At 41.3% G+C, this 23,688-nt stretch overlaps 3 protein-coding genes across 4 annotated transcripts; all 3 read right to left on the reverse strand.

The window, feature by feature from the left end:
- Positions 1 to 1,275: 1,275 nt before the first annotated feature.
- Positions 1,276 to 4,665, reverse strand: LOC133969632 (elastase-1-like). The gene is made up of 8 exons (XM_062406241.1): positions 4,548 to 4,665; positions 4,352 to 4,455; positions 3,747 to 3,847; positions 3,365 to 3,490; positions 2,949 to 3,085; positions 2,710 to 2,852; positions 1,629 to 1,778; positions 1,276 to 1,378 (listed from the first exon to the last, which is right to left on the reverse strand). The coding sequence occupies exons 1-8, from the start codon at positions 4,648 to 4,650 to the stop codon at positions 1,367 to 1,369; spliced, it is 876 nt and encodes a 291-aa protein (XP_062262225.1). The 5' UTR covers positions 4,651 to 4,665; the 3' UTR covers positions 1,276 to 1,366.
- A 2,494-nt stretch (positions 4,666 to 7,159) lies between these two features.
- Positions 7,160 to 10,333, reverse strand: LOC133969642 (elastase-1-like). The gene is made up of 8 exons (XM_062406249.1): positions 10,237 to 10,333; positions 10,011 to 10,114; positions 8,983 to 9,083; positions 8,741 to 8,866; positions 8,095 to 8,231; positions 7,863 to 8,005; positions 7,436 to 7,585; positions 7,160 to 7,250 (listed from the first exon to the last, which is right to left on the reverse strand). The coding sequence occupies exons 1-8, from the start codon at positions 10,274 to 10,276 to the stop codon at positions 7,233 to 7,235; spliced, it is 819 nt and encodes a 272-aa protein (XP_062262233.1). The 5' UTR covers positions 10,277 to 10,333; the 3' UTR covers positions 7,160 to 7,232.
- A 164-nt stretch (positions 10,334 to 10,497) lies between these two features.
- Positions 10,498 to 12,912, reverse strand: LOC133969652 (elastase-1-like). Of its 2 annotated transcripts, XM_062406271.1 has the most exons (8): positions 12,725 to 12,912; positions 12,367 to 12,464; positions 12,153 to 12,253; positions 11,732 to 11,857; positions 11,262 to 11,398; positions 11,015 to 11,157; positions 10,710 to 10,859; positions 10,498 to 10,623 (listed from the first exon to the last, which is right to left on the reverse strand). In XM_062406271.1, the coding sequence occupies exons 1-8, from the start codon at positions 12,762 to 12,764 to the stop codon at positions 10,612 to 10,614; spliced, it is 807 nt and encodes a 268-aa protein (XP_062262255.1). In that variant the 5' UTR covers positions 12,765 to 12,912; the 3' UTR covers positions 10,498 to 10,611. The 2 variants fall into 2 exon arrangements, with proteins under 2 accessions (XP_062262255.1, XP_062262246.1); XM_062406262.1 differs by having other exon boundaries at positions 10,535 to 10,859.
- Positions 12,913 to 23,688: the final 10,776 nt, after the last annotated feature.

Below are 23,688 nucleotides of genomic sequence, written 5' to 3' on the forward strand. Positions count from 1 at the left end.
GATGAAGAGTATCCTTGTAATGTTATTGTAGTTGAAGTTACCGTGGTAATAGATTACACATGAAAGCATGGGATTGAGGTTAACTCCGTTAAAATGCACTGGTTTGAAATTAGTGGAAAAATCGAAGAAAAATCGATGTATCCATCCATCTTTATGCTTATCTCTCTCTCTCTCTCTCTCTCTCTCTCTCTCTCCGTGATAAACCTCTGACCCCCCCAAGCAGAACTTGGATGTGCAGAGACGTTTACTTTCCTCCTCACAGTTGACTTATCTATTTATCACACTTTTCATGGCGTCTCCTATATAAAACGACCTCTGACCCCACTGAGCGGAACTTGAGCAGTGACTTTAACTTTCCTCCTCTCAGTTGACGGAGCTGTCAGCAGCAGCAGCAGCACTGGTTCGTACATCTCGCAGCTTGCAAAGTACTCAGCCTCTCTTCATAAACTCAGTATATATATATCTCCCTGTAGTAAGTCACACAGGTCGTTCATGCAGATGTTTCCTATCTCACGGTATTATCCAACACCCCAGTCGAGGCCACTGTGAAGCAACTATTTGTTTTTCCTGTGATAACCACTTAATCTTTCTGACAGCTCACTGACTGATGAAGGTAGATTCACTGAGAAAACTGCATTTTTCCTCAAGGTGATTTTCCCCGATGCACATTTTTTGGAGATATTTAAAACATGTAAGAATATATCTATTTGTGACTAATGAGGCATGGAATTTAATTTATAACTCAAGGTAAAATTCAAAATATGTGCTTGTGTGCTGTAAGCATGTCTGAAATATTAATGTCATATTATTATTCTAAATCAAAATGATTAAAAATGATTTAATTTGGTGTAATTGAATTGACTCTGATTATTGTTAGTTCACCAGTGTGCGGTGAAACCCAGCCCATTAGTTTGTTGTTGTTTACACGCTTACATGTCAAACACATTGTTGCAGTTATGAATACATAATATTGCAGCTGGTGTTGTAATTTAGTCTTTTAATTGGTCTTTATGTTAACATTTACAAAAGAGTGATATATTTTTTGCCTTTTTCCACTAAAACAGTATTTAACAGTTCCTGTATGTGTCAGTGTAAATTTTAAAATCAATTTTGGAGCCAAATTTCATCCTTCACAAATTAGCCCATATATCAAATCTGGAATAGATCTACAGTGTTTTATTCTCATTAACCTAAAAAACACTCCACCTCCACTCATGCTTTAAAAAAATATTGAATGATCAATGTCTTTTACACAAAATACAACACAAACAAAAATACAGTGATAATGGCATTTTATTTTGATGGAGTCGCATCGAATAGAACATGAATCCAGAGTCTTCTCCCGTCTCCATGGAGACTGTCCTTCTCAACCCATGATCTGGCAAAGAGAGGATAAATGAATCATTACGTGATTATCCTCAAGGAGCTGAACAAAATACAGAACAGATAAGGTGTAGTTCTACAAAATGAATGGATGTAGAGAAGAGACTGTGATTATCCTACAATTGCTGCATATGGCTATAGCGTGATTCATCAGAAGACGTCATCACTCCATGTATAACTCATGATAATGCAAATGTCATGGCTGTTTTTCTTTCATTTTCTCTGTGGTTGTGTTAAATACTGACGTTGTTCATCCAGGAGATGTAGGCGGAGGAGCGGGTGAAGACGGTGGGCTTCTGGGGAGCGTTGCAGCCGGAGGAGGACACGAAGCTGGTCACGCCGTGGACAACCCACTGGCCATTGACGCTGCAGTTCAGGGGGCCACCGGAGTCGCCCTGGATTCGGAGATAACACAAAAGCCACAGAGAGTTCATAATGGACGTCTTTACTTCTGCACGTTGAAGAAGTGCCGTTTTTCAAAGAGCAACATGTTCCCTCTTGCTTCACACATCCTCTTTTAATCTCAGACAGCCTTGAGCACGTTTGTGCACAACATGAGCTTTTTGTGCAGCTCAAGCACTACAGTCTGGATCTCTGTGAGTGACTTATGGCCCCGCTGATGCAGCAAGTAATCCCTCATGTGTCCTGCAAAGTATCTTCCTTGACAAGAAGGGGTCAGGCCTCAGCTCTGACATTCAATTTGACTTTTCCTGGTGGAGTAGAACTGAATTTTGACAAGTTCTTTTTCTGTGTTTCTCCCAGTCTGCATGTACGAGACATCACTCCTGCCAACTTAATCATAGAAGAAGCTCTGGAGGAACTGGGTTCCATATCTTACTCTTACCTGCTGAAATTAGAGCCATATTTTATATAAGGTTTATTAGTTACTAACGACTGTAGATCAGTAATTGATCGGTTAAACCGAAGACATTTGGCTGTTAAAAAATACCTTGTCCAGTGTTGATGTTTTCTATTTGATAATAATGCAGTTATAAATGTTATTTATTAATGAATGCTTTATAAGCTGGTCAATGTCCTCAGCATCTTTTGTTTCCACAAGGACTAGTTGATAAGGATAGGGTAATAAAAAAAAGAAGGGTATTCAAAAAGTCCAAATTCTTTTTTCAAATTTGTTTTCCTCGTCACTGTAAATAATACTTTCTTCATTTTTTTTCAGTTGTTTACTTCACAAATTATTTATCTTTTTTATTTATTGAAGTATACAAACAAATTAATGAAAAGCTACATTACATTACATTAACCAATTTAAAAAGGTGTTAGCCTGAAAAAGATGTCAGGCTCCACGTTTACATGGCCCTCACTCACCTGGCATCCAGAGTCTCTGCCGCCACCGGCACACACCATGGAGGTCTTCACCGTGCTGCCCCACCATCCGTAGCTGGTGCAGGTCTTGTGGTCAACAACAGGCAGGGACGCCTGTTTGAGCTGAGCAGAGAGCTGACCCCCGGCTGAGGACGACACAGAAACATGAGTCAGCTTTGATGCTGAATGTAAACACTGAACAGATTAATTCATCATGTACTGTATCGTGATGTCCCACTCACTCTGGGTACGTCCCCATCCAGTGATGAAGCAGGGGTTGTTGTGGGGCAGGACCTGACCACTGGGGGGGAGGGCACCCAGCTGGACTTTGTTGTTCAGGGAAGCTTCAGAGGACAGACGCAGGAGAGCAATGTCCCACCTGAGGGTCAAAGGGGACATGTCCTCGTATGGTCAAAACGAAATAAATATGGTCATTTTAAGACATAAAAATATGTAATCAAATCAATACACAAATTGAAATATCCAGATGATGTGGCTGTTATATGAAACATCATGTTAGAAAACTATTTTTACTGACTTTTACATGTTAACAGATATATCTAGATTCCACTTTAATAACGTCTGATATCCATGTATCAGTATTTGCTGTTGTTCTGTGCAGAAGTGGGTCAGAACATGACTCGTGATCATCGCTCACCCTCCAGCAACGCTGTTGGAGTTCCAGTTGGGGTGGACGTAGACCTGGCTCACGCTCATGTACTGTTCTCCGCCTTCGTTGGAGTTCAAGTTGTGTTCTCCAAGAACAACACGCCAAGTCCTGGCGCTGTGGAGATAGAAACAACAGAAATGTTTCATTCCTACACTTTCTGCCAGCGGATTATCTCTAATAACCTGTAACCCATTGAAAACCAGTCAAATTTAAATCTAGATGTTTCAGCTCTGCAATGACACCATTGGGAAATATAATGAAATATGTTGATGCAAATGTTCGGCTTTTAGAACATGTCTCCTGTAACTTCATTAATATTTCTTATAAGATTTAGAACCAGCAGTTATCTCTTGATTTATGAATCACCCACCGGTCCACACAGTGAGCAGCGGTCATCACCCATCCTCTTCTGACCAGGGTTCCTCCACACGTGTGGTGGAAGCTGGAGCCAGATTTATACTGAAGAGAGATCTGACAAAACCACAACAGAGAGACATTACAACCACAACAAAAGACTTTCTCTTCACATCCTTTATTTTCTTTATTATTTTGTTTCTTAGATCTTACATAGTAATCATAAGTCAAGCTTATGTAATATGAAGCATGATTATAGTGTTAGAGACCTAGGATTATAGACCTGCTCTGCTTATCCACTAAGTTTGGAGTTGCTTTTATATATGTTGTAAAGTTTCCTATTCCTTGCTTTTAATTAATTATAACTTATTTTTTTTAACACCATTGTCTTTGTTCTATTTTTGTTTCTTTTCATACCTTTTACTAGTTTTATGCAGTTTTCCTAAGTCTTTCTTTTTTTGCTAACGTCTTCTTATTGAATTATTTTATTTCATGTCTTTGATTTTATATATATATTGAAAATACCAACATAAAAAATATCCAGAGTATTTTCGCAGTGGGTTAAATGATCTGATCCCTTGTCCCTCCACTGCTGTCCAGTCAAACAAAGCTGCCCCCTACCTGCCAGGGCCAGCTGTTGGGTCGGGCCACTTCACCTCCCACAACCCTCTCCTCCACACTGTCCTCCTCCAGATACCTGGGCTCGGGCTCCAGCTGGGCCAGCGCTGAGGGAAACACAGGCGACAGAACAGTCAGACAGGAAGAGTTTCAGCGTGTGCAGAATGTGAAAAGAGGAGAGGAATCAGACGCCGTTTACCGAGGGCTGAGAAAGAGATCAACACAAGGAACCTGAGCATGTCTGCGGTCTTCTGAAACTTCCTGTGCTGGAGACTGCTGTCCACCACTCTTTTATACCCCATGTGTGTATGTGTGGGCGCGTGTGTGTGTGTCCACCTGTGTCTGTCTCACCGTTATCACTACAGTGGAGTCACTTGTGGAACAGCTGACTCAGCTATGGATCAATTTGTTTTTCCACAGGTTACAGATTACATGTATTTATATATATATAAAGCCCAATATTTGCCCCGAGGGACTTATCTATATGTGCAGCAGATGTCCCCCTCTGTCCTCAGACCCTCAGGTCACGGTTTGCTGCTTTAAGGGAAACTTACAATTTGTCAAAGATAGAAAGAGGCTCACAACCCATTGTCAGGTGCATTTTATTCGGCTGAGTCCATGGTTTTAACTGTTCACTTATAGTAAACCAAACTGAGGTTAACAACCACTGACATTAGTAAAAAATCGTTGCTTTTATGCAAAGTATTGTCGTCCTCTGGTACTCAGATGAAGATTGTCCTCAAAGTTGCTGAGTGGGATGAAGATATTTAGATGCAAAGATCACATCATATTGATATGCCTCTCGAGCGGCTGGAAACATTAACCACCTTGGTATTAATTTCAAGCAGTAGGAAAGAACTTATAGGGTTGTACTCTAGGTTTTATATGTGGGACTTGTGCTACGGGAGGGGATCAGCCTGTAGAGCATTTATCATGTAATAATCCACAGCTTTAAAGGAGACATATTGAGCTTTTTCATTTTTTACTTCCCTCTGGTGGGTTACATATGTTTGTTTATTTTTAAAAAGCTCTAAAAAGTTAAAAAGCTCATATCCAAAGTAAATACTGCTCCTGAAACTCCTGATACAGAAATCCCGGCTCCACAGTGGCCAGCAGGCTGTTAGAGCAGCTGAGCTCCACACACACAGAAGGTAAATGGGAACAAGCAGTGAGGAGGTACAGTAATAAGGGGGGGGGGGGGGGGGGGGCATGAATTGTGTATCCTGGCCTGATGCAAATTACTTGTGTTGATTAATAAAGATTAATAGTGTTATTATTGTTATTATGATTGTTTAAAAGCTTAACAAGCCCAAGGCTACAGTGCAGTATTACACGTAAAGGTGTTGTTAAGTATTCATGAGGCCCTGTGGATCTGATATAACTCAGTGTGTGTTCCGTACAGTTAAGATAAGCTGCAGCATGTGGCTTGGTTTAAGAGAGAGACAGATTGGTATAGTAATGGTCTTTGTTGTTTGGGTAAATTAGGCAACACACAGAGAAAGATTGAGTTGTTACTGAAGTACATAGGCCTGGAATGTGAATTTTGAAATTTAATATCTCCCTTTAAGGCAATATGATCAAGTTTGAGCTTTATCTTTCAAGCTGTGTACCAGTTTAATGGAGGCTCCAGGAAGTAGACATAAGCAATGTATATGTTCACAGTGCAAATACCAACCACACATCCTGGAGCTACAGAGCAACACTACAGACAGCTCATCACTGACGTGCTGCACAAGATCTGAACTCTGTTATCTGCTCGTCTGTACCCGGACCACAGCAGGAGAGGATCTTTTTATTCATATTATAGCAAAAAAACAATTGTACTTATTTTCTAGATTAGATGTAATGATGATGAGCCTGGGAATCGAACTCTTTGGTTAGTGGATGACCTGCTGTACCTCCTGAGCCACAGCCACTTGTAACCTTGTATACAGAATTGTGTCATGGAGGTGTGAAATGTCTTTATTATAGCTTTAAAATATTTTGCTAGAAACATACATAACAGTAATCCTATGATAGAAAAGTATAGCTGAGAGCGTATATATTCCAGTAAATTCACATTAAGGCAAGACCCCCCTAGGCTCTGCTTACACTATGTTTATGGAGAATACTCTGTGTTTCTATAAAATCAGTTCTTCATGTTTTCTATCATTGACCAGATTTCACATAAAAGGGTGTGAGAAATGGATCTGAGTGAAACAAGAAGGAAAATAGTCTGTTTGTGTGTTTTTACGGATCATAGTCTGGTTCCCACTGTAGACAGACACTTATCATGGATCGACTGTTCCCTCTGGTCGTTACCTCAGCGCAGCCTCTTCCTTCTAAATGTCACAAAAGCACCACATTGGCAACGCAAAGGGCAACGCAAGCCTTCGATTTATTAAACACCAAACAGAGAAGATTGTGATCGGAGCTGAAATTGAATAAAACTTGAATTTCAAAACTACAGGGAGAATGCTGCAGAACAAATGTCAGCGTTCACTCAGGGCCGCTGGCTCCTGCCACACAGATACAGATTTATTTGCATCATGTGAAAAACACATGGTCGTGTTGCTGCGGCAGCGGCTGCTAGTCAGTGCACTCGTCCTGTTTCTGTCACAGACGGATCTTGATCTGTTCTGAGCGAGAAAACGTTGATGCAGAAGTTTTAAGCTAAGATAGCGTTGGGATCAGATTTGCTGGGTTTACATGAATAAGAACAGGATTAATGTGGATGATGGTGTGTAGACATAGTAGGATTACTAGTGTCAACATGTGAAATATCATCAGCCCTTCTCATTTTCACACAAAAAACTGAAGACGGAGACAGAGTTATTGATCTGAGACTGTTTTATTGGTGGAAGGTTTAAACGGGCAAAGTCCCTGAGAGAGATGAGGCTCAACTTCAAGGATTGTCCATGACCTGCATGGAGAAAGAAAGGCAAACATTCCATCAACTGCTTCTTTATTCTAGTTATGGAACCTGCCAACCTGTGGTAGTTAGAGGAGCACACTGCAAAGTGCAGTGGGTGATTAAAGTAGAAGAGTTTGTACCCCTTAGCTTTTTTCTCAAGTTTTTACTCTTTCTTTTTTATTTTCATCACTGACCGAGTTCATCCATGTCACGTAGGCAGACACACGGGTGAAGACCGTGGGCTTCTGGGGAGCGTTGCATCCCATACCCGACACGAAGCTGGCGACACCGTGGACAAACCAACTTTGGTTAATTTTGCAGCTAAGCGGGCCACCGAAGTCTCCCTATACAGGAACAACAACACAAAGAAGACACACACTTACATGACATACAGTCTGCACAAGAGTTATTAAAGACACAATGTTCAACGCTGATTATCTATCCACTTTACTGATTATGAGTAACATCTGTTTGAGTGTGTAATCAAGGGGCTCATGTGAAAAACTGTATTTTTTTAGTTTGAGTGGATTTTCTCAGCTGGTGAGATAATGGAAACCCAGGGTTTGCTTGGTTTCTATTTTTTGATCTGTGTACCGAATAGTTTCATATTAGCAAACTCACATTGCACGCCGACTGAGCACCTCCTCCAGCACAGATCATGGTGGTCTTGACAGTGCTGCCCCACCAACCAGCGCTGGTGCAGGTCTGGTGGTTAACAATGGGAAGTATGGCGTATCTCATATGGTTGGACATGCTTCCATCAGCTGAGGGTGCACAGGGGAGCCAGTGTCAGACACTGAGTTGCTTCCCGGTTTACAGTCTGAACAATGAATGTGAGCTGCGTGTGACTCACTGGAGATGCGTCCGTATCCAGTGATGTAGCAGAGGCTGTTGTCAGGCAGCATCTCAGCGGATGAAGGCAGAGCGATCAGCCTCACGTACGAGTTCAGAGAGACGTCAGAGGACAGCCGCAACAGGGCGATGTCGTTACTAAAGATTATAGAAATGTTACTCTTTGCTTTACTTCAATTCTTCTATTCCATGTATGTCAAATAGGGCCACTGAAACTTTGGCCCTATTTTCCACAAACATCACCAGAAACATCCTGACCAACAATTAGTTCAGGAGTCATTAAAAAACAGCGTTATCTCCAATATTCAGTGAAGAAACTTTCAATTCTTTAGAATTCTAAACAGGGTTTGGTTTCTTTTTTACAGAGGCAGCTCTTTGGGATAAGGAAGCCGGGGATCATGGGTAATATCCACCGTTCAGTTGTGTCAGTTCAGTGAGTGGGACTACGCAGTCAGAGCTCCACTCAACGTAAATGTTAAAAAACTTAATCGCTCAGCCCAAAATAATGAATCCCCTACTTTGAAAGAAGAGGGCGCTGTTGCTCAGTAAAAGTAACATTGTGTTGCTTTAAATTAAATCAGAGGTTTCAACCCGAAGTGTTTTGTCTATATTGGCAGATAATGGAGTAGATTAACAAATGTTCTCACCCTGAGGAGATGCTGTAATTGTTCCAGTCCGGATGGATATAAACACCGGTGACTTCCCTGACTTGCTCCACCCCGTAATGACTATGCAGGACATAATCACCCATGACCGCGTGCACAGAGCCGGAACTGTCAAGAGCAGAGATTAGTACTTTAGTTTCCACATGGAAACATAATAAAAATGAAATGAAAATCATGTATCTAATTAGAATAATGGAAAGTTGACTGTATTGTGTGTGTGTTACCTGTACACACAGTGAGCAGCCGTCAGGACCCATCTGCTACGGATCAGAGATCCTCCACAGAAATGGTGATACTTTCCATCCGAGTAGAACTGGAGAGAAACCTGGAGCAGGACTCACAGAATATTCTCATCAAGACAAAGTCAAACGGAGCCTTAAAAAAAGATTGAAGACCATTTCTCATATCAGTGATTCTCAGTCTCACAATATCTTTATAAAGACATCACGCTACAGTTAGATCTAAGAGAATTTTAGTAAAATGTTAAATGATATAGTTTATCAAGCCGATTGATTATATAAGTACATTTTTGCTCAAATAGAAGCCGTACTTTATGTTATGTATTTAGGTTTCACGAAAGTAATTTTTAACTTTCTATATTTCAACTGTACTAGATGCTCACTAGTTACACTATTATGTCGTAATTGTGTTTAAAAACGTAATATGGTGCATAGTAGGTGAGCAGGGGAGTCTGCACAGAGGTGACCATGGAGCGGAGACACACTAACAAGGTCCCACCAACATACACACTCCACCAATCACAAGTAAACCTCAGCTTTCCTGTTCTGTAGCATCAAATAACAACTGAAAAAATTCACAAAATTCCCCAAATTCATAAAAAAACATTCACTCTGATAAAAACAACATAAATGCCACTTAATTTGGTCCAAGTCCCCTCCACTAACACGGTGAAGGCGGGGTGTTTATAATCTATACTGCACTCAGCCACCAGGGGGGGATCCAAATGATTTGGCTTCACTTTTGGGGATCTTTCCTGTTGTCCAACAGTGTGTGAGGCTAACTGAATGCAGGACGTAGCTTCATATTCATTGAAGCAATGACTCCAGCTCACAGTAAGAAAACATACGACCCCACTCCTCCGTAAAGAATTGATTTGTTAACCTTTCTTATGAAAATTTAAGAGAATGTGGTTTCATCTGCTGTCTACTTTATATCATTTTTAAAGAAGAACTGGATCTTGCAACCTAACAATTATTTATTCAACGTTCAGCTTGACTGTGTGATTCTGTACCTGCCAGGGCCACGATCTGGAAGAGGGCACCAATTCACCTCCCACAACTCTTCCTGCAGCGTTGCTCTCTGCGAAGTTAGACCCAAGCTCTGACTCACACAGCACTGAGACACACGGGGAAACTCATTATATCATCTCCAGAAATATCGCCTCGTGTTTATTATTATCCTCAAAGACAATAAAGATGTTTCCATCTGTATCGTGTTTTCTTTGCGGCCTTACCCACCTGTGGCTGTTAGAGCGGCGAACAGCAGGAACACGAGCATCTCTGCGAGGCCGGTGTGTTTCTAATGGCATGTCTGATTCTTTTATATCCTGATGTGACCTTCATTTGATGCGGCCCCTCTGCTGAGCTCAGAAAAGCACCTGTCGTCGGTCCCAGACTTTATCACAGTTTGTGATAGTGTGTGACAGCGTGTAGCTGTGGCACAGCTGTGGTTGCATAAATGCACTGATAAAAAAAAAAAAAAAGAGTCTTCTCAACACAAACAATTTGAAACGAGTTTATTTTTTGCAAAACAAGTCAAAACAAGTGCAGGGACACAGAAGATGAAGTCAGGGTTAAACGTGCTCTGTGTCCTGCAGCATGGAGGACTCTTGTTTACACCATGATCTGGAAAAAGAGGAGAAGTGATCAGACATCTTAAATGATAAAACGCTGTAAAATAACATCGCTCTCTAGAAATCAGTCACACTGACCGAGTCCATCCAGTCGATGTAGGCGGACACGCGGGTGAAGACGGTGGGCTTCCTGGGAGTATTGCATCCGTAACCGGACACAAAGCTGGCAATACCATAGACGTAGTATCTTCCATCAACCAGGCAGTTCAGAGGACCACCAGAGTCACCCTAACAGGAATAAGGATGATTTAATTATATATAAAGATTTAGTGTATACGAATAAAAACAACACAAAGTTGACCTATCTTATTTGGAATTATCGTCCTACTAAAAATGAAGTTCATGGTTTAGTTTGTGTCTCTGTCTCAGAGGCGTGGACTCACATTGCATCCAGACTCAGCACCTCCACCGCCACACACCATGGTGGTCTTGACAGTGCTGCCCCACCAGCTGCTGCTGGAGCAGGTCTTGTGGTCGACCACAGGAAGATAGGCCTGTTTCAGCTGCGCAGATATGCTACCACCAGCTGGAGGCGGCCACATGTGAAAGATAAGTTAAGTTGAGCTGTATGGTAAGAATACACCAAAAGGAAACCGCCAGATGCCCAGCGGGATCATGCAGTCAACTCACTGGAGGTGAGACCCCATCCGGTGACGTAGCAGAGGTTGTTGTGAGGGAGGATCTGGCCCTGGGGAGGCAGCGAGCCCAGCTGGACGTAGGAGTTCAGGACGGCGTCAGCGGAGATACGCAGGAGAGCAATGTCCCACCTGAGGGTCAAATTAATATGTCATCACATCAGGATGTAAAGCTTGTGAAGTCTGCAGGGCGATGGACCAAACAGGAGGAGCCAATCACAAGTTTGAAAACAGGGAGAACTATTTGTCTCTTGGTTAGACCAATACTTTCTTGAGGTGATTTTCGTGTCCCAATATCAGTTTCAAACATTTGCGATTGCACAAACATGTTTTAAGAAATGGATTCCTTTCAAAAATGGTTTCAACAAGGTCAGGACTGTTTTTAAAGTAACAAACATCTCTCTTTTAAAAATGACTAACAGCCTATTGAGTATTTTTCCAGCAGATAAAAAACACAATCCTCACCCTTTAGCGACGTTGCTGCTGTCCCATCCGGGATGGATGTAAACTTGGACGACATCCATGATCTGCTCTCTTCCACTGTTGCTGTAAAGGTCATGTTCACCCATAACAACACGCCACGTCCTCTGGCTGTAATAAACAAAATAAAAACACAGTGAAACTTGTATACTATTATAGGTAATTATAAATATTTTTTGTATCATTGATTAGATACGTTTGTGACTTAAATGACAGTTAGAGCCTCGTGAATATAATAACAGATTAAATTAAAGACCACAAGACACCATTAACTCTATGTTTGTGTCACTTGACTTCCAAATCAATTAAATGACTCCGGTCTGGTGAGAGACAGTTATAAATGATAATAACATTTAAAACGTGCACAGCTGAAGAATAGTTAGTCTGGTTTATCATCACGTGTTACCTGTCCACGCAGTGAGCAGCGGTCATGACCCAGCCTCTCTCAATCAGGGTTCCTCCACATGTGTGGCGGTATGTGCTTCCAGATTTGTACTGAAGAGAGATCTGAAAGTGGAAGAAGCAGACCTTCAGCAGCCGTGTGTGGATGACACCGAGTAGTTCATGAATCTGCGTTTAAACACGGAAGCAGCTCTTGACTCTGTGTTCCAGCAGTTTACCTGCCAGGGCCAGGAGTTGGCTCTAGCCACCTCACCTCCCACCACTCTTTCCAAGCCCTCCTCCAGATACCTGGGCTGGGGCCGGAGATCGGCCAGCGCTGCTCAAAGAAAAATACAAAGAAAAACATTGGCGTGATTTATATGTGGTTTTCCTACAAACCTCTCACTGTTGTTTACTTTCCACCGACAAGAGAAAGTAGAAATTAAGGAGGCCTGGATGAACTGGTAGATCAGAGCATCTGCAACTCTTGTGTGTTGACTCAATTTAAAACGAATGAGTGACTGGATGACAGGAGAAAAGAGACAGATGAAAAACGAATGGAAACATATCTCAGTGTGTGTGATGTCACTTTCTTACCCAGGGCTGCGAGACTCGTCAAAACAAGAAACAGGAGCATGTCTGCAAATTTGCCGGAATGTTTTCTGCAGCAGAGGAACTTCGCTCTCCTTCTTATATACGTCAAGTCGACCTTCAGCTAGTGCAGCAAGCCATCAAATAATTTTCCTTGTGACAAAAGCCAAGCATGCACCTGTGCTGTATCTCACACAGTGTTATCTCAGTTGCTTACCACACACCTCCGGCTTTGACCAGTGGGAAACGCTCCGGAATGAAGAATGACACATAGACATACAAGTTTATCTGAATAGCACGAGGCCACATTATTTAGAGGGAATATTTACAGGACATACACACTGACTGAATGACTGTGTAACCAAGTGACAAACATCAAAATGAAACCCACAGTTTCCAAAATGACCTTTCAGTGCAGACTGTGTATGTGCGTGGAAATTAATATTCTGATGAAATGCAGTGCCAGTGGTTATGTACATGACAATAGGCTCGACCTGAATGAGACATGAAGAAACATTGCACACGCTATTATATATGTTAATAATCTTTTCCTTCAGCTTTACAGTGATAAACCTTCTTCTTGTGACATGTGACATCATCTGGTTTAGATGCCTATTCTTTGTCAGTGTTAAGAACCCGCGAGTCATTAGAAAGGTTTAAAACAACATTAATGACATCACTGAAGTACAGAGTAAATAAAGACAGGAGCTGGGGAACATATCAATAACTAATTATATATATATATATATATATATATATATATATATTTCAGTCTATCGAAAAAAGACATTATTTGTCTGAATCTGAAAATGTCAAAAATAATCTAGTGCAGCAGTCTCAGACACAGACTATTGTTAATGTTATTATATATAAGTAATTGTATGTCATTAGGGTATAATTACTTTTACGTTTTTATGAAATAATGTTCCTTTTTTTAAATGTCAGAAAATAAATTATTTGTGCATTGATGAAACACAAGACAGTGTTATAGCTCAACACTAGAGGGGGCTAAAGACTAACACGAACACAAAATCTCCATTCGGTCCCATTCAGGATCTGCTCTTCTCAGGAGACTTAACACATGACATCCTTTCCTCGGAAACCTAAACTTCATACAAGTCTGGTAAATCTGATGCAGATTTCTGTGTCACATTTAAATGAGATCAGTGGAAACATTTGAGATTTCAATCCAGTGTGAGAACTGAGTTCAAGAAGATTTCTCTGACCTCTCTGACACCGAACGAGGAAATTAGAGATGAATTACTCGATGATGACTCTACGTGTCTGAGTAAAATATACATATGAATGTATATTTAAACCATTTATGCGTACTTAACTGGTCATGCTGATTCAAACAATAGGTGTCTGGACAATGGGAAGGCCTGTGATATGTCCCTCTTTTATAAAATAGCCTTTAACGAGGCAGAAAGTCATTAAAACTGTACGGATTTGGGATTATTGCCTTATCTGGCACTTATTAAGATAGCTTGGCTGTCTGGTAATTGAGCTGGCCCCCTGACACACGGGCAAAAAAAAGGTTCTTATGCAGCACGACTTCCTGATCAACAGGGGCTTCACATTTTCACCATTTTCACACAGCGCGACCTCGTCCCCTCCGAACTCCTCCGCGCAGCCCTCCACCTCCCCAGCCTTCTCCTGCAGAGGCCTGATTCAAACGGGGAGATCAAAGACAGGAAGCGCTGGGGTTGTGTTAATTAAAGATGTTTGTTCATGATACAGCTTCCTCCCCGTTAATGAACAGTCGATTTAGTTCCCATAAAGATGGCTCACATATGCAGGCAGGAAATTGAGAATCAAAAAAAAAAATAATTAATGGGATGCACTGATTGGGTACGAGATAGGAAGTCAGGGAGGGTTATCTCCGGGTGACTGTTGATTATGTCAATGTGACGCTATTTGAGCAGATCACACTGTGTCACAGAAAAGGCTAATACTGATGCCGATATACATTCATTCATTCTGGCATCCTCTGTAATTAGTTGGTGTGTGGAGCTGTTTTCATTTTCGAAATCCTTGACTTTTTCGGAGGCACGGTGAGTCAAACAGAAAATGAGGGGAATGCGAATTGCGTGAGAATAATGGAGACATTTGCAGAAACCTATAGTATGAGTAAGAAAGCTGCTCTGCTGCTGAGCACAAGGAGGAGCACTTAATTGTATATGTACACCTGTGCCTTTTAAGCAGCATTACCTTTTTCACTATTTGTGAGCAACAGAACAAGCTGTAATCAACAGTGATACATTATACAGGACCTTATGGGGTCAGACATACACAGTCAAACAGACATTATAGTTATAGGTATGCATCAAAATTACTTTTGGTGACTCTCTATGACCAGGGGTGATAGAAAAGAAGATAAATAAACATGATGAGTATGATTTCCTCAATCTACTATATAGGTGGATGCACCTTTAAATTCAGTCCTCTGAACATGCCTGGTTTGTTTCATCAAGATCAATGAATTATTATCTGTGAAACACACAATGTTAGAGAAAATGAAAAATAAATTCCTGGATCTGCTTCCTGATCCGAATCCACACCAAAATGTAAAAATTGTTTTACACAAATAGCAATGAGCCATTTCAAATTAAAATCGGTTATTTAATTTGAAAATATTACCGCTGTAAGCAGTAAAGACATTTAATAATTTGGTTTATATTTATATGTGAAAAAAACAAATTTTGCAATTGCACTTCTTGCCATTCGTCTAAGTACAACCTTTATTCACTCAGAGTTGACATTTGATGATATCTTTCTGTGACCGGAGTTCGACAGAAGGGAAACTTTCACAGAGACACCTGGTTCTCACGGAGCTTTTATTTGTTTTGGCTGTTGATCTCAAATGCAGAAATGTGTCTCTCCTTGAACCATATCAACTAAAACACTGCTCCTTCTTTAAAATTCTCTTCGGGGCTCTGGTGTTAATAAAAGTCTTTACTGTGTGTGGAGTAAATAACTGCGCACCATGGCACTAATCCACACAAACTCCACAGGGACTCGCAGCATTAGCCCTTTCCCCTGCTATCTGAGGAGGTGTGAAGGGATGCATCACAGATGCCGTGTGTCCTGCCTGGTGACAGCAGAGAAACTGATCCACTCGACGGTTTGCAACCTTTAATTGCAATTATGTCACAGTGAAAACAATCAATACGTACTCCTACACACCCTTCTCTCACACACACCCTATCTGTGAGGAACCTCCACCGGCTAACTTTCCCTCTCACGTTTCCTCCCTCTCTCCTTTCACCCTGCCTCTCTTTATAAAAATATATATGTATGGTGAAAAGGTAACATATAGCCGATGTGGTTTATGGGGGGCAGGGACGGAGTGGTGCAGCAGCAGTAACCTGCTCCTGGAGAAAGATGATCTGCTGTGGCTATGAGTGCCTGATTGATCCGGTGGAGTACTGTTCATCCATCTCCGTCCTCCAGCGAGATGCTACTGCAGTTTTCACCTCTGTTGCTGCTTGCTTGCTCCCTCTCCCCTGTTCCCCCGTCATGCCCCCGGGCTCAGCTGCCGCCGTGCTGCCGGGTCCTGGCCCTCGGCTGCAGCAGTGATAAGCTCTAGTGGAGTGGAAAAGGAGGCTACCGCTCTGAGCCTCCCTCACTGGGTGATGGAGGGAGCTGGAAAGGTGAATAAAGACTGGCTTTCCACGTGGCCTTATCCTTGTCGCTCTCTATGTGGCAGTGGTTAGGTCATTAAGCGGCTTTTAAAATCTGATATTTGCTCATTAACTGGGAATTCCCGCCTTGAAAAATTGTAAGTATCACCACATGAGCTGAAATAAGCTCTGGTATGAAATTTGTGAGCAAATATAACATATTTTGATGAGGTGGATAAATAAGTGTCCATATTGGTATCAGTGTTGCGTGGACATCTAATCAAAACAGCCTCACTGCCTGTGTCGCCTGTTTGCAGGTTTTTCCCTGCGCTGCACATTGATATCTTTCACTGACTGTCAACGTAATTACACACCCAAGAGACACGGGAGAAAATTGTCTGTCTACAGTATATGACAATTAGCACAATTTCACAGCGAGGACATCAGTCTCTTGGAACAAGTGAGCTGTGAAAACAGTCACTTGTTCATTTGCAGACTAATGTGTCGCTGCTTGAATTACAGGATCCATTCAGACAATCAAAGGTAGCGTCTGTGTCACAGTGATGGATTGATGAGTGATGGGCTGGTGACACTGGGCTGTTTGATGATGCCTGAACAAGATCTGACTTTAACAAACACATATCAGACATGAGGCAAACGTCTAATTTAACAATCTGCTGTGGGTTTTGTCACTTTTTGCGAGACTGCGCTCACGAAGCTTCACTGAGTCCGAGTGATGTGACAGTCATGCATAACTGGTGCCTGCCTTTATAAGCGGGAGGTAGAAAACGAACTTGCAACGCAAACATTTTGAAAAGTGAAAGGAAATGAAGTTAGAAATGTGAGTGAATGGATGGCCACAGTGTTGTACTTGTTATATGATGCACATAATCCAAAGAAGCAGTGGATGTTAAACATGATCATCGTTATATGGAATCAAATAAAAACTCATCTGCTAGTTTTATTTCCTGAGTGTTGCATTTGAAAAGATTTGGATTTATAGTATGATATAAAGCCAGCTGTCGCCAATGACAAGGGCCTTAAGGTGTAATTAGACAGAATGATATTCTCTCTAACTTGTTGCAACACAACTAACCTAAAGATAAATGCACCATATATTCACTGAAATGGCAGATTAGGTTTTTTAGTTGTAAGTGTTCCTCTCCCCCTTCCTCTGGCCGGCACACACAGATATTTCATGTGGATTCACTGAAAATTCATGCTGATTTATTTGTGATAAAAGTGGAGGGGCTCTCTCGCCTCTGTTTAATTAATTCTGTCTTACAGAGGAAGCAATGTGAGTTAAAGCTATTGATTGGAGCCCATGTGACCATCCAGCTGCTCTATAAATCATAAAAATGGAATCTCGGAATGTCTTTATCAAGATATTTCCATAAGTCACTCTCACATCTCTTAATACTTATCATTTAAATTCAAAGGTTTATTAGCATTACACATATGAACAATTTTTAAAACAGGACTTGAAATCTCTGTGTTCTTAATTTTAACCAAAAATTATTCAGAATAAGTACATACGTACTTTTCATGGTCAGGAGTAAAACATAATTGCTGGTGATTTGATTTTGCTCGTCAATGAAAATTATTTCTTTCATGGCGCATTATAGACTAGGTGCCCACTCTGCTCAGCCTGTATCTCATACATGCAGTAGCACAATGCAATTTACTTTACTGCCATCCTCTCTCAAGTAGAACGGCGAACTGTGCAGCGGACCACCAATGAAATAAGAGACCAGGACAAAGAGGGGGAGTGGGGGGCTCGAGTGAGGCATGCATGTGAATATTTAATTAGCTGTTAATGAATAGAAGCCATTAGGATTAATTCCTCCTTACGGCTAATTCAAATGATCTTTTCCATTCCTCGGGAGAGCAGAAGTTGATGTGCACAAGACTTAGGTGGCGCTTTCCGTGCTGTCCCTTAATGGGGCTTCAGCTGTGGACAATAGCCAATCATTCAAACTTGTGTAGCGGTAATGAATCAAGACGTAAGCAAATATGCAATTAGCAGCTCTTCTGAGCAGCTTCTTTTGCTCATAAAGAGTTTAAAGAAGTAGTGCAACAATTGGGTTATACCTTCTAAAAAGTAAAACTTAAATTTGGCCACGGTGAAAGAGGATCATGCCTGCGAGCCAAAAAATATGCAACATCACATTAAGCATTTCATCGCTTTTACCCGGTGCCTCGATTTGTTAAAATGTCAACACCGTAAATTTAAAATAGATGTAAAGGTCTCGATTTACCAGCTCTACAAATATCTCCAGACACTCATCTTGGATCGAGCCCGAGGCTGAGAGCTCACAAAGTTTGTGAATGATGATTCCAAAACTTTTCCTCCACGGGCGCAGGATCAATCTTGCCGCGGAGAGACCCGATGCTGTATTGAGCTGGAGACACAGATAAATAACCCATGTTCAGACCCAATCTACCACTCTAACAGGTGCGGGAGTGGCGGTGGTAAGATGACACCAGACCTCCACATCCACAAATTGCTTTTCACCATGTTCTTCAATCTGTGCCAACCACACACTGATATCAAAGTGAGTCTAGATGTAACAGCAATTCCTTTAAAAGAGTATTATAGACTAAGTGACCGAGTAAATGCTTGTCGAGTGTAAGATTAGGGGACTTCCTACCTATGCAACCATCACTCGATCATATGGCTTGTGAATTAGTTCTGCAGGCAATTCTCTCAAGAGCCTGACTTGGCAATTGCCTACATGAAAAAAAAAAACAGGTGCATGGAGGGTTGTAAACTTTCTGCTGAGCGTTAGCAGCCTGAAATGATTTGCTCTTGAAACACATACTGTGGGGTCAAAAGTCTGAGACCACTCTCTCTAAATGGGAACGTAGGAGCGTTATAACATGTAACAGAGCCCAAGGAAGTAGAGAAATAACCTGTGAAAGCTGCATATATAAGTATAACATCACTTGACAGAGACGGTATCTTGTTGAACTGCATCGCAAAGAGCTCAACAGGAATATCAAGGCTCTCCCCTGCTTTCAATAAAGGCGTCCTTGACTGATAATGATCATTGCCCAGTAGGACAGTACACATTTGTCTGGGCTGGGACCTGCAGATACTCATTATTAGATCTAACGACCATCTGTCTATGAAGGCCTTGTCTGTCACCCTTTTGATGATGTCATGCCCTGGACCAGTGCCGGGACGACAGTTGCTTGGAAGCAGGTTCTGGGTGTGGGCTTGAAACAGACTTAAATCAATCGGGGTCAAGAGCCTCTTGCTCCGTCTGTGTCCCGCTTGCCTGACGATAACTAAAAAGACTTGTCAATGGGACCCCAGAGTGTGTTCGTCTCCCCTGCCAGCTCCCTGTGAGCGGGTTGGCACACCGCGTAGCCTTGGCCAAAGTAAAAGCCAGTCAGCGTGGAGTGAGCAGAGAGGACACAAGAGAGGAGAGGAGAGATTTACTCTCACACAGCTCGTGCAATCCCAATGAAATATTAAAGGAGACTTGACCTCACCAAAGTGTTATGGAGACAAACTTCTTGTTTCCCATGTGCCAGCATAAATCATTTCTCCATGTGAGTGCTCTACCCTACAGTATGTTATAAACTATACGCAGATCAGTATTGAAAGAGGTTGCATTATTTAGCAGTTAGCTAATAAGATGTGAAAAGCTAATAATCGACCCTTAGCTTAGCCCCATTCTTTTCAGAGAACGCCCCGGCTATCATGCTAGCATGTACTGCAGTGTGTTTGCAAAGATACCAACAGCAGATTTACAACTCAGCTCTAAGACAGGGTTTGGGACATTGTTCTTCTGTTTCAGCAGGTTTTCATTTGGACGGGAAGATTTTTCATTTCTATCTGATGACTCGGTTTCATCGGCTGAAAGACAGACAGCCACCGTCAGATATTATCAGCTGTAGGCTGCAGCTCACTAATGAATTAAGCTAGCAGTAACTCAGTGGGAAACAGATGGGGAAAGCGACATGAGGACAAAACAGAAAACAACAAAGCAGAATTACAGGGCCGCAACGCATTGATTAGGTTTATTCTTCATTGAGCTCATATTTTAATGCAATATGTTTCACTGTTTCTATGGAAAATGTAGAAAGGATGGGGATTAACCGATGCTTTTGCTAAAAAAAATCCAGCATCTATGGCAGGTTGACATAACTTGTAATTGAAATCAAACAAAAGAATGTGTGTAGACCAAGGTGGTTTCATATAATGAACAGCCACTTGAAAGGCTTTTGCTTTTGGATAATTTGGAGTTTTGTAATGTGAAGAAAACATGCCTAATGGTAGATCTTGATGAATAATCAAAGGAGTTTTGAAAATGATCTGTTGCAAAAGCTGCCACACTGGAGCGAGGCCTCATTCTGGCTGCTTTCACAAGTACATGAACACATTTGCACTGACCAATCATGGCAGAGGCTGATGGCATTGTTGTTTGCAGCAGTAGACATGGAGGATGAAAGCAAATAGCACCCAAGAAGCACAAAGACAGGAACATCGTTTTTTTAAAATTTATATGTCTGTGAAGAACCATACGAAAAAGGAATAGCTGCCATTATTTTATTTTTCTCCTGCTTGTTCACAGTGGCACTTTGTGAGACCACCCCCGTCCCTTCTAACACTTAGGTCTTGCATTTAAAGGCTTAGTATAAAGAAAAGCATTTTGTCTTCCCTATGACTAACAATAATTACCCCTGTTTTTTCATCAAGTATCGATTTAAATAACCGATTTATATGATCAGTGTAACAAAACTAAGATTTAGTTTTTGTCTGTAACCGTATGTATGACCATACAACCCAGTTAGGCGTTATGGCTCCTTCCAATTCTGCATACTTTTTACAGCAAAGCTTCACAAGTTGATCATGTTAAATATGTGATAAAGTAAAGCAATATACATGTTCTCCCCTTGCATCTCAGTGCAGCGTCCTGTCTGTGATTTATCACAGTGTAATTTTATCCTCAAATTTAATCTGCTTGTTCCTGGAGAACCTGGGAAAGTTTGGGAAAGTGTAAGACGGCATATTCACGATTTTGCATTGTCACTATGGTGTCACTGTCAGTTAATGACAGAAGTGCTTTTGAGATATTTTCAACTATTCTACAGATTTGACATGTTCACTGTCAGTCCAAGGGAATAATCATTTTACTTCCAGGAAGGAGCGCAATAAGGTGAAGGTGACATGTCGCAGAACAGCAAAATGCAGGAGAGAGACTTTCAGGAAAGAGAGGCTGTTCTTCCAGAAAGTTAAATATCAATCTGAAACAACAAGAAAAAGACAGGCAGCTGAAATCATGAGACAGGACAGGACCCGCATTTAAGAGGGACTGGCTGCTGCTACTCCTGTCATGAAAAGTAATGTTTTAATCTAGTCCAAATGGTTCTCGATGGTGTAGTAAACAGCTGAATCATTTGTGGGCCAGGAGGTGGAGGACTACAGTTGTTTTTTTTTAAAGTTCATCTCGCCTATCTGTAAAAGACCCACACATCTGTACCCTACCTCTTACTTGATAATCTGTTAGTATAATCAGGTCTTCCTCCTTTCATGGAAAATTAAATATTTTTTTTCAACTTCTGAGCTTTCAAGATGTCCTTTGTAAGAAACTAAAGAGCCACTTTCATGGTGTCAGTAGATGGAAATATATTCATGAGCAGGAAAGCTGAAACAGAGCTGAACAGCCTGTAAAGAAAGCACCATAAAGCGAGGACCGTCAGACAGGCCTATTCATCCAGGTTCCTCTGAGGAGCGTTACACCGTCAGTATTAAAACTAATGCAAGTGGAGAGAAGTATCATCTCAGAATGCAACTCCATCATCACCATGGCATAGACAACTATTATAAAACCTCAATTTGGCCAAATGTACAACCGAGCACCTGCTATCAAAGTTCAACTCAGTAATTCAATATCTATTGTTGTATCAAACCCACGTGTGTCACCGCTTCTACCCAGAATTCACATCACCTGACAAGATCAGAGCGTGGATCATCTTCCTTGCACTGCTTGCTGATCAATATGAGATGCAGGCTTTATAGACGACTGCCACGTTTTCACAGTCAATACTATGGCAAATGGCAATTATGGACGCATTATGAACAATTTCATGGGTGAGTTCCCCTCGCATCTTGGCAATATGGCTTCTATGACAGATTTGGCACTGGCACTCTTGCGACACATCTGCCTTATTGCCTATGTTTGGCTTACTCACTCACTCTGACATATTTGGATGTTCCACTCAGTCAGCTGCACAGAATTGGCCAAGGGAGAAAATAGATTTGTTTGGGGATTTGTGTGAGTCTGTGTAAAATAGTGTGTATGCATGCATTGACACTCGATATGAAATCATAAATAATGGGTTTCTTTGGATTTCTTTTTTTTTTAAATTAAACTAGAGTCCCTGTATGCCATATGTGCTTCCAACAGCTGCCAAAAGGCCTCTGGTTTGTAGATGATGATCAGCTCCAGAAATGCAAAAACAACTTTGCCAAAGCTCTGCATGGTGAAGAATATTCCTTTTTTGTATTATCGCTGAACAATCCAAAACCAATTCCGCTTACTCTTGTAGATTATCTCGGAGCTAGGGCAAATTGAACAATTATAACCCAGATGGATTAACACATTGTGCTTCTCCTGTACATAATACACGCAACGTTTTGTTGCCGATTTACTTTACAAAAATAAACATAGCAACTTCACCAGTAGGACGTAATACTTTGTAATAGCTAGTTTTTTCTTTTTTCTGTTGCTTGGATACCATCATAAAAAAGCAATAGAGATAAAGATTACAATTAATTTTGGAATTATAGATGGAGAAAGTTAACAAAAGAAATTCTGGCTTTTCTACTAAATTCACCCTAAGTAGTACTAAAGTTAGTTAAAGTCAAGTTATGGTCTTGTAAAATGTACTATTTAGGTTTACCCTAAGGGGCTTCCGTACTGAAGCTACACACTTGACTTCTGCACCACACACTTCACCTCTGTATTTGAGTGTTGGAAACGCGGAGTGGAGTTAGCCCTATGCAGTTCACACATGTTCTCTATCTCATTGGCTTCCATGGTCATGCGACATAGGTTGAGTTAATATTTTACGTCTGTTCTGGCAAAAATATGACAAACTTACAACCACTGAAACCGCATGGAAGTGATGCAGCCACCCATGATTTTAACTTATTGATATTTTTTAAATGGAATCAATACCGAAAGAGTAGCTTGTGAGTATTAATCTATCCGCCCAGAGCTCAGAGGAACATCGTCAAAAGAGAGCAATGGTACTAGAGGCAACAATGCATTTTTGAATTAGAAATGGATACAAGTTTATACTACAAAACTAATAACCCCTGACAGTGCTAAA

The sequence above is a fragment of the Platichthys flesus genome, chromosome 2 (genome assembly GCF_949316205.1).
Source record: "Platichthys flesus chromosome 2, fPlaFle2.1, whole genome shotgun sequence".
Taxonomy (NCBI): domain Eukaryota; kingdom Metazoa; phylum Chordata; class Actinopteri; order Pleuronectiformes; family Pleuronectidae; genus Platichthys; species Platichthys flesus.

Bases quoted from the DNA above. Each gene is read 5' to 3' on its own strand.
- LOC133969632 (XM_062406241.1), bottom strand. From the start codon at position 4,650: ATGGGGTATAAAAGAGTGGTGGACAGCAGTCTCCAGCACAGGAAGTTT. The intron at 4,456-4,547 runs GTAAACGGCGTC...TGTTTCCCTCAG, and splicing joins GATCTCTTTCTCAGCCCTCG to CGCTGGCCCAGCTGGAGCCC. The intron at 3,491-3,746 runs GTGGGTGATTCA...CTATCTCCACAG, and splicing joins GCTGCTCACTGTGTGGACCG to CGCCAGGACTTGGCGTGTTG.
- LOC133969642 (XM_062406249.1), bottom strand. From the start codon at position 10,276: ATGCTCGTGTTCCTGCTGTTCGCCGCTCTAACAGCCACAG. The intron at 9,084-10,010 runs GTACAGAATCAC...GTCCTGCTCCAG, and splicing joins CCAGATCGTGGCCCTGGCAG to GTTTCTCTCCAGTTCTACTC. The intron at 8,232-8,740 runs GTGAGAACATTT...TATAATCTTTAG, and splicing joins AATTACAGCATCTCCTCAGG to TAACGACATCGCCCTGTTGC.
- LOC133969652 (XM_062406262.1), bottom strand. From the start codon at position 12,764: ATGCTCCTGTTTCTTGTTTTGACGAGTCTCGCAGCCCTGG. The intron at 12,254-12,366 runs GTAAACTGCTGG...TTCCACTTTCAG, and splicing joins CCAACTCCTGGCCCTGGCAG to ATCTCTCTTCAGTACAAATC. The intron at 11,399-11,731 runs GTGAGGATTGTG...TTTGACCCTCAG, and splicing joins AGCAGCAACGTCGCTAAAGG to GTGGGACATTGCTCTCCTGC.